Source organism: Thamnophis sirtalis, unplaced genomic scaffold, assembly GCF_051295495.1.
Source record: "Thamnophis sirtalis isolate CommonGarterSnake01/CBP01778 unplaced genomic scaffold, rThaSir2_p1.2 scaffold_7, whole genome shotgun sequence".
NCBI classification, from domain to species: domain Eukaryota; kingdom Metazoa; phylum Chordata; class Lepidosauria; order Squamata; family Natricidae; genus Thamnophis; species Thamnophis sirtalis.
The window spans coordinates 44,618,556-44,636,094 of record NW_028261387.1 but is presented as its reverse complement, the minus strand read 5'-3'; the positions used below and the strand labels follow the sequence as shown (position 1 = coordinate 44,636,094).

At 40.1% G+C, this 17,539-nt stretch overlaps 1 protein-coding gene across 1 annotated transcript in view; it reads left to right on the top strand.

Moving 5' to 3' along the window:
• The window catches only part of CPNE5 (copine 5), a 154,232-nt gene that overhangs the window by 93,820 nt on the left and 42,873 nt on the right, over window positions 1-17,539 (top strand). Inside the window, exons 10-11 of the mRNA XM_014058313.2 lie at window positions 478-582; window positions 17,476-17,517. Of these exons, the coding sequence (XP_013913788.1) occupies window positions 478-582; window positions 17,476-17,517 (147 nt within the window). The remainder of the gene's footprint in view (window positions 1-477; window positions 583-17,475; window positions 17,518-17,539) is intronic.

Sequence of the window (17,539 nt, the reverse complement as noted above, 5' to 3'; positions counted from 1 at the left end):
GGAAAAAAAAATCCTCCCTTCCTTGTTTGAGAGAATATGAGCTTCTCCTTTCTAGAGACATTGCCATATCTTGCTGGTTATTGCTTATTGCTGGTTTCCAATATAGTTTGTTCTGCTTTCAGCAAGTTTGCTCTCTGTGGGAATGGATATTGCACTACTTGTTCTAATAAAAGTATCATTTTAATAGATAATATTTATATCCTCTGTGAAAAATGTTAGCTAATATTGCATGAGGTTGGGGCTTATTTCTGCTGCAAGTGCTTGGAGAATGCCAGTGTTTACAGCTATTAAAGTAATCCATTTTTATCTTGATCCAACCCAGTGCCAATTTTCATCGTCCATGGTGATTTGGAGAAGCATATTTCAAAAACAAAAAGAATCAGATTTTTTTTGCTTCTCTGTTGTTGTCTAACCCAAGGCATTCTTCAGTTTCTGAGAATTAACCTATAACTAAACAGACATTCTGTATCTTGCTAGATTTACCATTTGTCATAAAACTGAAGTAGTGAAGAACACTCTGAATCCAGTATGGCAGTCATTCGCTATCCCTGTGCGAGCCTTGTGTAATGGAGACTATGACAGGTACAAGTTTTACAGAATTTGTGTTAACATCTGGCATGATTTGTTCATTAAAAGTGGTTAGAACTGATGTCCACCAAATTACCATCACAGTTGTTAGTTCCTAGGATAGGCTGGAGGTTTAAGAATTGTAATCCCAACATACCTAGTGGGACCAGTTTGGCAAAGATCAGGTTAGAAGAAATGAATTACAACCCCCCTCAGTTTAGCTTATATCCCTAGATTTTCCAGATGTTCCTCAGCTATCTGGAACAAACTAGAGCCAGCTGTGTTTAGACTTCTAGATCAGCCAAAGTCAGCTAAGTCTTGCCATCTATTTTTAGATGAAAATTCAAGTCTGTCATGCATGCCCAAAATGTACTACAGTCACGTATAAGCACTCATTAGCAAACTTGGACAACTTAAAAATCCACAAAGAAAGGTATTGAGGACTCAGAAAGTCCTTGACTTACGACCTGGCGGCTAGCAACCAGCCAAACCGCACCCTGATTGGCTAAGGCACAGCTTGGCTGAGCGCGGACCGCCAGGGGTGCGCTCATTGGCTTTCCCTGCTTGACAGCTCCATATAAATAGCTGTCAAGCAGGGAAGATGCTGAATCGCCTGTAAATAGTTACCTTAAATAAACCGTTCTCGTTCTGGCAGTTCTGGCTCCAGTCTCGTCCTTCCGCCGATCCACCAAACTGGTGACGAAGGTGGGATCACGGTGATTCCAGTGATCGGTGCCTAGGACGAACAAGAAGACCATCAGCCGCGAAGCCCCACAATCCGCGGAGCTTCCATCGGCTCTTCATTCCGCAAATTTTTACTTCACCTCACGCTTCTCAACCTAGAGATGGCAGCTCTGCCACCATTCGCCCCGTTCTGAACCTCCGGCGAGTCGTGGGCCGGGTTCCTCGAGCACTTTGAGTGCTACCCCATAGTCTCAAAAAATCACAACCTGCCTCTGGAGGAGAAGTGCAGTTTCTTCCTCAGCTACTGTGGCCTGGCTATGTTCACCTCAGCAAGGGCCCTGGCTTCTCCTCAGCCGGTTTACCAGCTTAACTGGGAGACGCTGATGGCCAAACTGAAAAATCATTACGCTCCCACCCCATCGCAAATCGCCCGCCGCTACGCCTTCTGCCAATGTGTGCAGAAACCGGCGGAATCGGTCAGCCAATTCCTGCAATCATTGCACGTAGCGGCGATTCAATGTGACTTTGGGGACTTGGAAGACAACCTTGTGGAGCAGTTTGTCTGTGGCGTCAAGGACATTCGCCTCAGACACCATCTCTTAGCGCACCCGGAGATCACCCTGCAGCAGGCCATGGACGAAGCCAGAGCCGCCGAGCTCTCGGAATAGTCCACGGCCGACATGCAGAGGCTTCAGTCTCTCCCTCCTCCTCTCCCTCCTCTGGCTGCTCGTGCCTGTCTCGTCAATGAGCTAGTGCCACTCGATGAGCCCAACTTCGAACAAATGGCCCAGCTCTGTGCTCAGCCTCGGCGTCCTCCGCCTCAGCCAGCCGTTCCTGCCGTGTCTGCTTGTGTGGGCTGCGGAGGCAGGCACAACCGCTCCACTTGCCCCTTCAAGGGCTCCATCTGCCATCATTGCGGCAAGAAAGGCCACCTAGCACAGGTCTGCCGTGCCTCGCTGCCTGCTCCCTCCTTCCTGCAGCTGCCTGCCTCTCCCCAGCCTCAACCACGCCGCCAACCGGATCATCAGCCTTAGTGGCGGGCTGAAGACTGCTATGCAGTGACCCTGCACCTAGGATGAATTTATTAAACCTGGTTGTAGAAAGAATTAATGGGAAGTAAAGAGATTCCTGCAAAGATAGCTTGGATAGGTAAGAATTGTCCCGACTGAGGTTCACTTTATTATAGGTACAGAAGAGCAAAAGATACAGGTTTAATATTTCACATTATATATTTTAAATATTAAACTCAGCAATTTCCATGGCTCCATGAATTTGCACCGAATGTGGCAGAAGCTGTCACATCCCAGAATTTAGTGATACAAAAGACTTTTCCTCCCTTAAGATTTTTAAGGGGGCTTAAAAAAACACTGACAGCCCTCAGAGTTGTTCTAAATTAGGGAGCTGTTATTCTGTCAGCATTAGTGAAAAGACAAAAGGGGGGTGCAGCTGGGAGGGCTCCCTTGGGAAGGCTGTTTCCCCACTTCACAGATGGAACTGAAATGTACTTAGGGAGTGATGAATGGATGGGAATGAACCGAAAAAGTAGAAAAGGTTTGTTGGGAGAAACACTGGCAATAGAATACTACTACATTGATAAAAACTGTCACTGCTATCAGTCCACAGCAAAGGTCTGTTTCAATTCAGAAATTATCTGCTACAATGTCCTACCTGTCAATGACTACTTCAGCTTCAACTGCAACAATAATAGACACAAACCTATGGTAAAATGCTCCAGACTTTATTGCAGAAAATATGACTTCAGTAACAGAGTTGTCAATGCCTGGAATGCACTACCTGACACTGTGGTTTCTTCCCCAAACCCCCCAAAACTTTAACCTTAGACTGTCTACTGTTGACCCACCCCATTCTTAAGAGGTCTTTAAGGAGCGTGCATAAGCGCTCCAGCATGCCTATCATCCCTGTCACAATGTTACCTTGTATTCGTATTCATTTCATGTATTCATAATCATGTCTATACTTATATCTGTTATCTAATTCATACTTGATGAAATAAGTAAGTAAATTAATGAATGAATAAATAAATAAATAAATAAATAAATAAATAAATAAATAATGAGAGTCTTGCTGATGAGGGACATCTTCAAGAGCACCCAAAAAAGATTATTGGCTCCATTATCAGGGCAATATACTCTTCACTTAGCTTTATGATTTCCTATATCACAATTGATTCTCTGCATCTGGGTTCATTTGAGAGCTGTGTATTAATTGTAGCTTTTATCAGCATATTTTCTGTTGATTAGCAGTTCAGCCCTGCTACACAAATCGATGTTTTCACATCAATGCTTTCTGTTAATAGAATACAACTTCATTCTGAGAAAGCTCTGTATGAATGAAAAGCGAAAAATGTTCTCTGACTTTTCCAGGAGGAAAGTAAAACATTTTATAAGCTACACTGGCTTTAATTTAAATTCATTTTGTAAAAAAAAATTTTTTTTTCTTAAAAGACTTCAGATATTATTTTGAAGAGATGAAAGCAAATAACATTCATCCCTTAATTAATTTCATACAAATGTCAGGGTTGTGTTCTGGTGAAGGGGTTGAGCTGGGGTTGATGAGTCCCTGGTTTAAATCCACTCTCCACCTTGGAAATTGACTGGATGATTTGAAGCCTTACCTACAGGATGGTTACAGGGAGAAATAAGAGGATGCAATGCTACATACACCACCTTGAGCTCTTGAGAGAAGGCAAACATAGATCTAACAAATATGTAAATATATAAAATGAATAGAAAATCTATTTACTCTTAATAGATTTTATTTTCTTAAAATGCCCTAGGTGCACTTTTAGATGATTCTCAACTGCTGCAGAGACTGGCTTAAAGTAGTCCTTTAGTTACGCGAGGTCTGACATTTTTGCTGGCTTCTACTGCTATGTTCACCTAATGGCGCTAAACTTGAACAGTGAGGATTTAATTTACCTGCCAACTCTGTGTGTATTCAGAATAGCATTTTGAACTGGCAAAAGTTAAAAGTGTTAAGAATTTAAACCTTCTGTCCCTAAGACTTCCTTCCATAAGTAATTAGAATACCTTATTAAGTAATCCAGTGGCTTGGCAAAATTGGGCTCTGTGCTGCATTTTCGCACCAGCTGTGTTTATGCTGGCAAATGTGTCATGTGGAGCATGAAACTTTGTTTGTAACTAATTTGAGTAAGACTGGTTCACGTATTGGACTAAGCCATGTTGATGGGCAACTTTGTGTGAGATGGACGAAAGAGGGCTGCAGTTATTGTCCATGGACTTTCCCAGTCTTTTCCTGGGGGTGGGTGGAGATTTAACCTTGGAAAGGGGAATGGGAGATCTTTGGGAAGCAAAGTATTCCCATTTCCCCTTCTCCCCCCCCCCACTTCCATACCTCCCTAAGTGTCCTGAAAAAATTGTTCTTGAAACTTAGCAGATCAATTGCTAAATGTTGTTGACCCATTTAGAACTATTTGGGGTGGCTGTGAGGGTTTTAAGGGTGAGAAAGAGTACAAAATTGCAGTCATTAATTTAGTTATAAAGTGGTCAAGAATCTGCCTTATTTACAAAGTGGAACTTTGAAGAATGGGGACTAAATCTGCTTTTTCTCCATCCTTCATTGCTTGATGATTGTTTCCCCCTGATCATTCAACTTCCTGTACAGGGTCAGTGTGTGTGTGTGTGTGTGTGTGTGTGTGTGCGTGCGCATGTACGTGTGCGCGCGCATGCGCGCACACACACACACACACACATGCGTATGAGGTAAACATTCAAGATGGCAACCGCAACTGCAAGATTGACGTTTCATTCCTCTTTCATGCAGATAACATTAAAAAGTGGGGACACAATTGTGGACACCATCTTGGCTTTTTTACCCTGCCTGTACCCTTCCTATTAGCAGAGCTGATATGAAGGGCAATTTAAACCAGTGGAGCATAGTAAGCCAGGAGAAGGATGTGTTCTGCTCTCACCCTTTGTGGGTTCCATTTATTGATAACAGTATAGCCAACTTTATTTATTTTTATATTTCTTAACTGCCCATCTCCCCCCCCCCTACTACACACCATTGTTAAACTATTAGAAATGATTATGAATATTTTAATGAAGTTTCAAACATCTCTAGTACATAAACTACATTATTTGGTTATGTTCTAGCAACAATAGCAATAGCACTTAAACTTATATACCACTTTACAGTGCTTTGCAGGCCTTTCTTAGCAGTTTACAGAGTCGGCCTATTGCCCCCCCCCCAACAATCTGGTCCTCATTTTACTCACCTCAGAAGGATGGAAGGCTGAGTCAACTTTGAGCCTGGTGAGATTTGAACTGCCAAATTGCAGGCAGCCAGGAGTCAACTCTAACCACTGCACCACTATGGCTCAAGTCACTAAATTAGAGCATTAGTAATATTATCTACTGATATTTCAGATAGGTGCATTGTAACTGAAAGTGGCTTGCTAAATCTACCTGGTGTGTTCATGATGAAGGTGCGAGTCAGACTGAGAATATCTGACTTGAATTTTTTTCGCCGGCATTTCACCCTTAAATTGGGTTCTCATGACTAAAAAGATCACAGATTAATCTGTTGGGTTATTATTTATTTATTTATTTATTTATTTATTTATTTATTTATTTATTTATTTATTTATTTATTTATTTATTTATAAAATTTATATGCCGCCCAATCCCGAAGGACTCCGGGTGGCTTCCAAAAAAGAAAAAAAAAGAGAAAAAAGAGAGAGAGGAAAAAAACGGTTTAAAATCACAACACCACATACATTCATTCTAATCGGGGCTGGACCTCAACAGTGAGGTCAACAACCCCAGGTCTGCCAAAACAGCCAGGTTTTTACAGCTTTCCTGAAGGCCATGAGAGTGGGTATAGTCCAGATCTCTGGGGGTAGCTGATTCCAAAGAGTTGGAGCAGCCAGAGAAGGCTCTCCTCTGGGGGCCCGCCAGCCGACACTGTCTGGCTGATGGCATCTGAAGGAGGCCCAATCTGTGGGATCTTACTGGCTGCTGGGAGGTATGTGGCAGTAGGCAATCTCGAAGGTACACTGGCCCTAAGCCATATAGGGCTTTAAAGGTAATAAGCAACACCTTGAATTGCATCCGGAGGCCAATTGGAAGCCAGTGTAGCTCGGAGAGGACAGGTGTAACGTGGGTGTACCTCGGTGCACCCAGTATCGCTCGCGCGGCCGCATTCTGGACTAACTGCAGTCTCCGAACGCTTTTCAAGGGTAGCCCCATGTAGAGCGTGTTGCAATAATCCAGCCTTGAGGTGAGTTAATCCACCTTATGTGGTTAGCCTCTAATTCAGTGATTTATGAAAATCAGAACATTGAGTGAATTGAATAAACCATGGCTCAGGTTATCATTGGGTAAATGTGCCGTGTGAATAAAGCCATAAAGTGCTAAACAAACACGCAATCCCGAAATACTGACTGAAAGAAAATAAATCAGAATATTTGCCAGGGGAGGTTTCTGGGTTCATGCCAAGGCTTCTATCCAAAAAATTGTTGCTCAGAACATTCCTCCAGTAGTGCCAGCATTTTTCCAAGATACTATGGAGCTTGTTTAAGTACGCAAAATATTTAACCACAATCATTGCACAAAAGTTATCTGAATTAGATCTTTGTGGTAGTATTTTCCAGGAGATAAACAGCCTTCAGAAATATGAGCCCACACAGAAAACAAAACTACACATTACACTAATGAAGTAATTAGCAACCATATTTATGTTTCGTAAATCTTTTAAGTGCCAGGCACAGAAATGTGGAGGAAGGATAGCATAGGAAAAGACCTTTAACCTCCCTATTGGCTACAGTAGGTTGGTTTCGGACCCCAGTTCTTCTTACAGTTCTTCATTGCTATATATACATATGATTCCAAAGTAAACTCTTAAAGAACTCTTGCAGTTCTCTATATTTTTATTGGAAATAAGCCTCGCTGAAAAAATAGGAAGTGTGCATTCAGTTGAAGCTTTTATAGTACATGCAAAGGAAGAAAGTTTCATCTATCATCTTGACTTTCTTCAAACTCAAATTCTGAAGTAATTGTTAATCATCCAGCAAGGTGACAGACATTTCCCAATGCTAATCCAACATTTTTCATTTTTTGTGAAAAGCGATAACTGCTTAATTAAAGCCAGTTGGATCTCAGATTTCAAACTATTCACTGATCTTATGATATAGCTCTCTTTATGTTGTTAGATTAAGAAACAAATAAGAATGTGTTAGTCCATTTTTTTAACCTTAAATTATCTTTTCAAATATTTGATATCAGAGAATGATTTGGAAAGTGTTCATTTTATTTCATCTGATACTTTCTTTTTAGCTTCTAAACATCTGAATACCAAAGGTATGATATTCAGCAGGTTCTGATCAGTTCTGGAGAACCGGTAGCGGAAATTTTGAGTAGTTCAGAGAACTGGTAAATACCAGGTCTCACTAGTCCCACCCCATCTATTCTCTACTTCCCGAGTACCAGCTGATCGGGAGGGAATGGAGATTTTGCAGTAACCTTCCCCTAGAGTAGTGAGGGAATGAAGATTTTGCAGTATTCTTCCCCTGCCATGTCCACCAAACCATGCCCACAGAACCAGTAGTAAAAAAAAAAAATTGAATCTCACCACTGCTGAATACACGCACCCTTACCAAAAGACTACATTGTTAAAGTTTTCTTTTGTAAAATCCATGTGAGATTCCTATTTTTAATATTCTTTTTTACTGAAGGCAATAAGATATGTAGCTGCAATCTGAATATGTCTCTTTAAAACTGAAATAGTGAAGTTGACTACTCTGAGTTCAGTGGAATTTACTCCCAGAGAAGCAGGGACGTGCAGGCAGGGGAGGCAGGGGAGGCAGAGCTTCACCACTGTCATCCTGAAAAGAAAAAAATGTAAAAGGAAAAAGGTTGAGCTAGTTGCTGCCAGAGTCACAGTGGAAGACTCTGCTTAATGTTTAACTGTTTAAAAAAGCTTCTAAAAAGCGCTCTCTACAGGAGGAGGCAGGAGAACCACGTGCCTCATCTAGTCTGACTTTATGATTACTCGAGCAGAGTTAAGCAAGGGTTAAAAGCCGAAAAATTCCTGACCTAGATGAAGCACATCGTTCTCCTGCCTCCTTCTGTAGACGACATTTTTTAGAGGCTTTTTTAAACAGTTAAGCAGAGTCATCCACAGCGACTCTGGCAGCAACTAGCCCAGCCTGACCTCAGTTCTTGCCTTTTTCCTTTTACATTTTTTTTTCTTTTCATGATGGCAGGCAAGAGCAGAGTTGAAATCCTCTCTGAAACAGCTGGAAAAGGTACGTGTGGGTCAACGGGAGGGGGAGGAATTCAAACTTCATCCTACTGGTGCAACTGTGTGTGTGTGTGTTTGTTTGTTTGAGAGAGAGTTTGTTTGAGTGAAGAGAGGGAAGGGGGTGGAAGAGGCAGGGAGGGCAGCCTGCCTTACTCAGCTGGAGGGGCATCGCCTCCGGCTTCAGTCCAGCCTGCGGCTCTTGCAGCCCCTGCCAGCTCCTCCAGGGACTTCCAGGCTCGGGGCCGCAGAGAGCCGCTGTGAGAGAGGCTGGCCAGGTTGCCCGGGCAGCAGAGGGTGGGGGAAGGGGGGGAGATATTTCCTCCGCTCCATCCATGCCCCACCTGCGCTGCCCTCACATAACAAGCACGCATGCCGCGCAGCTCTGGTGGGTGAAAGAAAGCACTTTATTCAGTGAAGCACTTTCTTTCACCCACCTGAGCCTAAAGTGCTTTCTTTCATCCGTGGCAACCCGCCAGCACAGGCAGGCGAAAGAGACTTTCTTTCGCCTGTCTGTGTACGCGGCAGCCCACCAGCACAGGCAAGCGAAAGTCACTTTCTTTCGCCCACCTGTGTCAACGGCAGCCTGCCAGCACAAGCGGGTGAAAGTCATTTTCTTTCCCCCGCCTGTGCCTGTGGCAGTCCGCCAGCACAGGCAGGCGAAAGTCACTTTCTTTCCATTGCCTGTACCTGCAGCAGCCCGCCAGCACAGGCAGGCGAAGGTCACTTTCTTTTGCCTGCCTGTGCTCGCAGGCTGCTGCGAGCTCAGGCAGGCAAAAGAAAGTGCTTTAGTCAGTGTGGTGTCGGGGGAGAGGACTGCCTCAACAGCCATAAACCTCACCGCACGTCACTGTAGAGAAGTAATATGGATGAATACTGTATAGACACTGGTATTAAAACATGTCCAGCTTAATGGAATTTATTCTGAGTAAACATGCATAATGTGCTGATCTCTATTAGATTGGATCCATTTTTTTAAGTTTGAAAATTATTCATTTTGTAATGATTTCAGGGACTCAGTGGTCGGTTATATAGTGGTAATTAGTCATATAGTGGTAATGTTCTCAAACGCGTCTGTTTGAGATCATTAAAAGAAAATCCAAATAAAACTAGATAATTGATATTTAGCTCTCTTGATTAAAGGATGCTGATATAATAGGTTTTTCTGGGAGCCATTTAGAAGGGAAATAATATTGTTTATGCAAAAAAGCTGCTTTTTCTTCCATAATACTGTCTGATTTGTACAAGATTGGGGAATGTTTGCTCTGGAATGTAGTAACTGGGCAGTAATACTAATCGGCTCAGTTAGGATGTAATATTAAACCATAATTTAGAGCTCACATATACTGGGAAGCAGTATATGTGAGCTTCAGGCTGTCATGCAGCTCTCTAGTGTAAAATAAACTTAAGTTAGTTAAAACAAACTAATTTATAACCCACGGCTTGAAGGCTATTTTCATAACTGACAGATTTTAATCTATGACTACTACTACACACAAAATAATAGATAACTTTTAATGGAAAGTGTCACTACTCACTGGCAGGGTTGTTCTTATTGAATAAAGGATTGTATTAAACCAAGTTCATGATAACTTTGTCCTGCTCTTGACCATAATGCTAAATAAAGGCTCCTCCTAATTTTCTTGAATAAATGTGTGTTGAATAAATAAAGCAATAGAAAGTTCTTAGCTATATGAAAATAATAAATTAAAAGAAAATGCCGTAAGTCCAAATATCATTGTTATACTTTTAATGGAGGTCATTGAAGTTTCCCAAGACTTTTATTTGTATTTCTTTATTTTATTTGCTAATTAAGGTATATCCTCCAAGAACAGAAATAAAGGAGTTTGATACTATGCTCTGATAAGATGCAGATCAAAGTCATTGCAAAGCTTCTGCAATCTTCCTGCACGTATAGAATTCCTGCCACTAATTTTCTAGCTACAGATTTATGAAAGATGAAACCAGCATCACTAATATTATTCCTTCGTGAGATAAAAGGTTATTCCCAAATGATAGGCTAGAAAAATGGTACCATAAATATAGCAGCCTATTTTATTAAGCTTATTTTTGATGCTGCCTGATCCCTGTCCTATTTTGCTTAGAGTAGAGATGAGAGGCCCTTTGATGGCTACAAAAGTCTTGATCAGCCTTAATTATTGTCACCAGCTCAGCAGTTCCATCCACTTTCATTCCCATCTCTTGGAGAAATTCAGAATCTGTTGTGGTTTCCTAATTCACGTCGGTGGCTACAGCCATGAAGTGAGAACAGAGATTGAAAAGCTGTTTGCCTGATTACTGTACTTACATTTTAGTGTATATATTGTATATACATACGTACATACTGTATGTGTGTATAGAGAGATGTAAATATATACAGATGTGAACATGCCTCTTAAGGTCTGAATGAAAGAATGCCTTTTGGTAATGTTGCCTCAGCTAAAATGATCTATTTGGGGACAATGACTTGATGAAAAAAGTTGCTTCAGTTTTGGCTTCCAATTGCAATTCCAAAGTAAGGTTTGGAAAAATTTAGAAACTGGTGGACATTCCTTGATCATACCTCATTGCGGGGAGTTTAAGAACAACAGCTTCAGTTTTTGTAATTCCCAGTATACTTTTTCTATACTTTGTTGTAAGGATATTAACTTAGACCTGTGATGGCAAACCTATGGCACGCGTGCCCAAAGTGGCACACAAAGTCATGTTGCCTGGCACGTGCGGTGTCGCCTATTCCTCTTCCAGGTTTATGGTGCACATGTGCACGTGAGAATCGGCTTGCCTTCATGCGTGTGGCAATGCCGAAACTGGGAGAGCTGGTCTTCCGTTTTCTGGAATGAGCATGTGCACCGGCCAACTGATTGTCACATGTGCATGCATGCCAGTAACTGGAAGACTAGCTGGCCACTGCACATGCACACACCCAAAAGTGGGAGTGCATTTTCCAGCATGTGCAACTCTCCTTCTGGGTTGTGTCCCAGACGACCGTGCGCATGTGTGCATGCTCCCTTTTCATCATCGAGTGTAGATTGGAGTAAGAGAACAAATGGCCCACAAGGGATTGGTAGAGACTTGAATGTGAGTCTTTGTAAGTTGATACATTAAGTTTGACACTTAACTAGATGTATGTAGTCAAAATATGTGATTGCATGGAATAATTTAGGAAGCTGAAAACATTATACATGTTTATTGTATTATTGTAATCTTTATACCAATGCTGCAAAACATATATGACAGTGGAATAATATGATTCTTTTCAAAGAAGAAATATCTCATGTGAATGTAAAGCTCAATAATTTCTTAGTTCTCTTGACCATGAAACAAATTCTCAGGTTTCTTCATATTGCTCTTATCAATTATTAAGATAACAAATATCAAGATAGCTTTTGGATAGCCTATTGTGATACCAATATCATATTATCCTTAAATGTTGTAATATTATTGCCAAAGTTTACTTTTAATACCCAATACTTTTTCATCTTAAATTTACGTTTTTCTGCCTCTTGGTGTTTGATACAGTATCCCGGAGATATAAAAAGTACAAGTGGAATCATTTTTAACTATTTGCTAAAGTAAAGTGTGTGTATGTGTCTCTCTATGTATATAACTATGGGTCTATTTATAATTATACTTTGTAATCTGTTCAGTCATTGAATTTGGACCATACGAGGCTCCTAATCTGGACCACTGTCTGCTGCACAGTGCCAGATATCTTAAATCAAAAATCACTATTGGAGAAGTAAAAGCTTTTTCACTTGATCACACTCATATAGAAAGCAACCTGAGGAATACCATTTTCCAACACAGCTGAGCCTCCTTTCCACAGTGGTTAATGGAACTGTGAGCTTTCTATCTCCAGAATCTGTTGTTTTCTTCCATCTTGTTTCATCACCTCCTGAGCAAGTCCAGAGAAATTATTAAAATTACTTTTTTCCCCATTATGATTGCAATTTGATCTTTATTTAGTTTGTTTTGACTGCTGCGTGGGCCTTTCCCCCATTTTAGATGGTATATTTTTAGCTTTTGTTGCTATGGAAACGTATGACATTGGGACCAAGCTAGTCACAGATCAAGACAACAGACGCAATAGTCTCATTCTGTTTCCTGATTGAAAGTATGCTTTAAAATATTAACCTTTTCCTAGTCCAGTGGATGAATTATAAAGCTGCTACGAATCCTTGCTATCTGAAGAGTCGATGTTTATAAAAGTAGGAGGAATTATGATACCTTTATTTGGCATATTCTCCTGTGTGCCATGCTCTGAAATATGTTCCTTATCATCTGAGCCCCAGTCCCTCTCTGTAACCAGAGCAACACAATGACACCACCAGGCTTAGGGCTAAAGGCTCCCCTACCCTAGCATTCTGTGTTACAATCAAGGGTATCCTAAAAGCTCACAAGCAAAATATGGGGATGATGCCTTCTTCCACTATTGTTCCTTGGCTGATACTGTACTAAAAGAGTGCTCCCTGTTGTTCAAGGAAACAATCTACAGATGCATTAACATGTGTAGCTATTCATTGCCCAATCCTCCATGAATGGTTTTCTCTCCTTTGAAAACCAGTTAATTCAATGCCAGTAGGCATATCTCATAACAGAAAACTATTCATTGGGTAAATTGTTACTTCCTTTTATTGAGAAAAGTCTTGAATTCCTCCTGTGGTAACATTAATTAGATCATTCTAGGATCTAATATTGTTAGAGAAACTGTGACAATTTTTGCATAGTATAAAATGGTATATATCACCATCATATTTCCCATGCCTAATATTGTTATAAAAATTATAGTCTGGTTCATCCCAAACATCTTTATGACTGGTTTTCCAGATCATTCCCTTCTGTGTAAAATCAAAATTATATATGCTGTTTCCCATGTTTGTGGTTTCCTTCATTGGGCTTGTTAGCAGTTCCAACAATTGCTCCTTGGGCTCTTTATAATATTGGTTGCTTTTCTTATATTTTTTCCAGATTTACAACGTCCTTTGTGAGGTGCAATGAACACAACTGGACGCTTGTTTTGAGTGCTGTCTCAGCCCAAGGCTTTTTGAGAGCACTCACTTGGTTTTTTATATTGGCAGTTTTATTTTCTGTTTTCTTCCTAATGATTCCAAGGATTAATGTGGGTTGACATTTTCATGGAACTGTTGATTCCAAATTCCCTTTCTTGATCTTTTCCGATCAGTTACTGCCAACTCAGCCCCCTCTTCTTTATGCATGAAATCTGAGGGCAGGAGGTGTTGCAACAGGATGCCATTGCTTTGCACTTGTTTACATTGAACTGGATTTTCAATTTAAACCCCATTCACTGAAGGGGGCATTTTTTTGAAAGCTCTCTCTAATCCTTTTTTGATGTTACCACCCTGAGTAAATTGATATTGGCAACTTATCAACATTTGAAATAAAGCAAAACTGCAGTCTTAATGCAGTTTCTTGATAGGCTCTCTTTTGCATACTTATCTAATCTGGAAGCCTTTTATTTTCATTTATTTTCCATTCTATAATCATTACCACCCCTAAAAGACATGTATTGATTGGGGTGGCAACCTGCAAAAAGAAAAAAATGGATGAAAACGATAAAAAAGATCTAATTCAACTATTAATGTAGGTAGTCCTGGACTTACAGTCACAATAGGGACCAAAAAAATCATTGTGGTGCATTAAGTGAAGCAACATGTGACTGTTAAGAACAAGCCAGATGCCCAGTATCTGGATAATGGTTATGTGACTGCAAGGTTGCTGCAACAGTTGTATGTTCAAGGACTGGTTATAAGCCACTTTTCCTATCATCATCATGGGACTTTGAGGACCACCTGTAGATATAAAATTGGGAGAAAGAAATTGAAGAGTTTCCAGAGGCAAATCCAGAAAGCCAGTGAATATTTTGTAGTGGTTAAGATACTGAACCAGAAGCTGGGAGATTTAAATTCTAGTTCCCCCTCAGCCATGAAAGCTCCTTGAAAATTATTCTCAACTCAACCTACTTCATGAACTTCATAAACTAGTGTGAGGAAAATAGGACCGAGTGCAATGCAAATCATCTTGCGATCCTGTACAAAAGCCTGGATATAAGTGAAACCTGGATGGCTTTTATGTCCCACCCATGTGACAATTGCCTTAATCATGTGCACACAATACATGAGTATAAATGAGTTTGGTATGTGTAAGATTTGGTTGCAAAATTTGCCAGCCAAATATATCAAGAAAATGAAGAATAAACAAAGATAGATCTGAATTCCTGACTTTCTGAAGGTTTTGGGTTTTTTCTGTCCAGTATCAAATGTACTGAACATAGTTCAAATCTGTGCATTCTACACTATTCACAATAAATTGCTTTCTTCAAAATCTCCCCAAATTTCAAAACTCAAAAGTAAACATGCATGCATTTAATAAGCAACCCAAGAAAAGGTTGCCAATCCCATCATGACTGTTTAGAAAAGAACCTTTAGTGGAACTCAGCAAATTCTTCACTTGATCGCTCAGAATTGCTGTTTACCAACAAAATCACCTCAGGCTTATTTTTTTAAAAGGATTATTCTCTATTTTTGGAAAGGAAGGAATAAAACTCAAGCTATCAGTCACTCCAAGCACATTTGTAGAATGCATTTATTGTATGAAAAACATTGGGATCAGTCATCAGGCAGGAATGCTCTAAATCAGTGGTCTCCAACCTTGGCAACTTTAAGACCTGTGGACTTCAACTCCCAGAGCTTTGCTGGCTAAGGAACTCTGGGAGTTGAAGTCCACAGGTCTTAAAGTTGCCAAGGTTGGAGACCACTGTTCTAAATAAAAGGACACTCTTCTTGAATGTTAGTTTCCACCAAAGTGTGACTTGCCATTTTTAGAGCATTTGTGTATGAGATCTGCTTCTATGATTGATAGAATACTTCTCATCAGTTGTGTTTATTGGTTTCAGTGAATATGTTTTACCTCCTACAAGAACTTTTTTCATTGTTGCCCATCCCTGCTCATCTATTATAAAGTAGTTGAAATATTGGGTTTGTTTGCCATTCTTCTGTTTTGCTTTGCTTTTATAACATGAGCCTTTTTTTTAAATTGCTGGTGTGTGCAATAGTTTGGAAGTTTGGTTGACTTAAAAAAGCACTGAAAATATCGAGAAAGCAATTCTCAAGTCACAGAAGTGAGTGAGGCGATGTGGCAGAGTCTCTGTAAATTAGCTCCAAATGGAACTCAAGTCTGCTCTGACATCGCCACTTATTCCTCTACCTCTGAGAATTCAAATGTCACATGTCAGCATACATACAGCCACAGGCAATTTAATCACTGTCATTTTGCTAACAAGAGTTTAAGAAGCCACTAGCCTGGAGTATTTACTGAGAATAATCAGTGCCTGACATTGAAAATTGCATTGGAGTTAAGGGTAAAAGTGCCAGTGTCCCCCACTGTCTACTTGGGAACAACAAATATCTCTGGCATCCTTGTAAAGCATATATTAAACTGTTAGGGTTAAATAATATCTACCAGACATTGGCAAATTTTGTCTCAGAAGACTGTCTGTTTATCAACATTTAAATGGTTCACATCTTTCCAATGTAACCCAGGAAAAATAGATGAAACACATTTGTAGCAACCTCCCTTCTTCCTCATACTTTAAAGACAAACCACAGTTTGTATGCATTTATTAGAATAATATGTATCTCATCCTTCAACTTCACAGAGAAAAATAAGTAATTAAAATATTACAAAAAAAGAAAACTAAAAAATAGCTGATAACAGATATAAAAAGATCACATGTAACTAAAATTTGAGAATTCAGATGCAGTGCAAAATACCAAAGCTGATCAAAATTCTGTCTGACGTTGTCTTCACTTGCCAGAAAAAGCTTAAAAAGACAGGAAATCAGACCTTCAGAGAAAGAGAGAGAGAGAAAATGCTTCCTTGGAGTATTTTGGGGCGCCATCACAAAAATGATACAACACTTTTGCTGATTAATTTGCACCTATTCATCTTGGAACACAGAAAAATAACTTTCCAGTTTTATGTATTGGCAGGAAAGTGATCCAAAGACACTAGGACACAGCCTGGGTAGAGCCTGGGTTTAAAAGAAAATTATTTTGATTTCTGCCTAGATGAATATTGCTAACAGTGCTTTTTTATTTTCATTTCCTCTTTTGAAATGGGGGTAATATACCTACTTTGTTGTGTCTCCACATCTGAAACTTTTTGGCTACAGCTGTTATCTGAACATTAATTAATAACCAAGAGAATTCCCAAACTGTGTTTAATTTCAAATAGGGGAGACCCTATCAAAGAATGCAATAACCCTCCCCCCCTTAACAAAACTAACCATCAGCCAGAAAGAAGGAAGGAAGGAGAGAGAGAAAGAAAAAGAAAGAAAGAAAAAGAGAAATCCTCTGCCTTGTCTAAATTACTGTAAGCTTTTAATGATTGCCTTCAAGCATATTGTGGGCAGCCATTTTCCCAATAGAACTGTATGATAAAGGAGATATTTTAATTGGCCAAGTAGAATGGTCCAGAGGCAGCAAAAAAGGCTCACCTTAAAAAAAATTGCATCCTTACAGCCTATTTACTACATGGCTAGCAACTTCTTTGCTCAATCAAATCTTCTGTTTGAATCAGAATAAAGATTCTATATAGATTCACCTCCTGGCAATTCCATTTTCACTACATGGCAAGAGACTTTGATGTAAACATGTGCTTATTTAATACATCGGTTCTGAGATGCTTATCCAGGAAAGGCTAGAAGGGCAGTTGTAGGCCTACTTAGGAGATTTTGTCCTATGTAGGGTAGCTGGAATAGTCTTAATATCCCCTAAATCCCACCAAGCTTACTTGCTCAGCTTTCTTGAAAGAAAGAATGTTATCTCTAATGCACAGCTTGACTTTTTTTTTCATGCCAGTGGTTTTCTCAGAAGAAAACTGTAATAGGAATTGCAACTTGACCACTAATGTCATCTTTTGCAGAACCATAAAAGTAGAGGTGTATGACTGGGATCGAGATGGCAGGTAAGTAACATTTAGTTCCTTG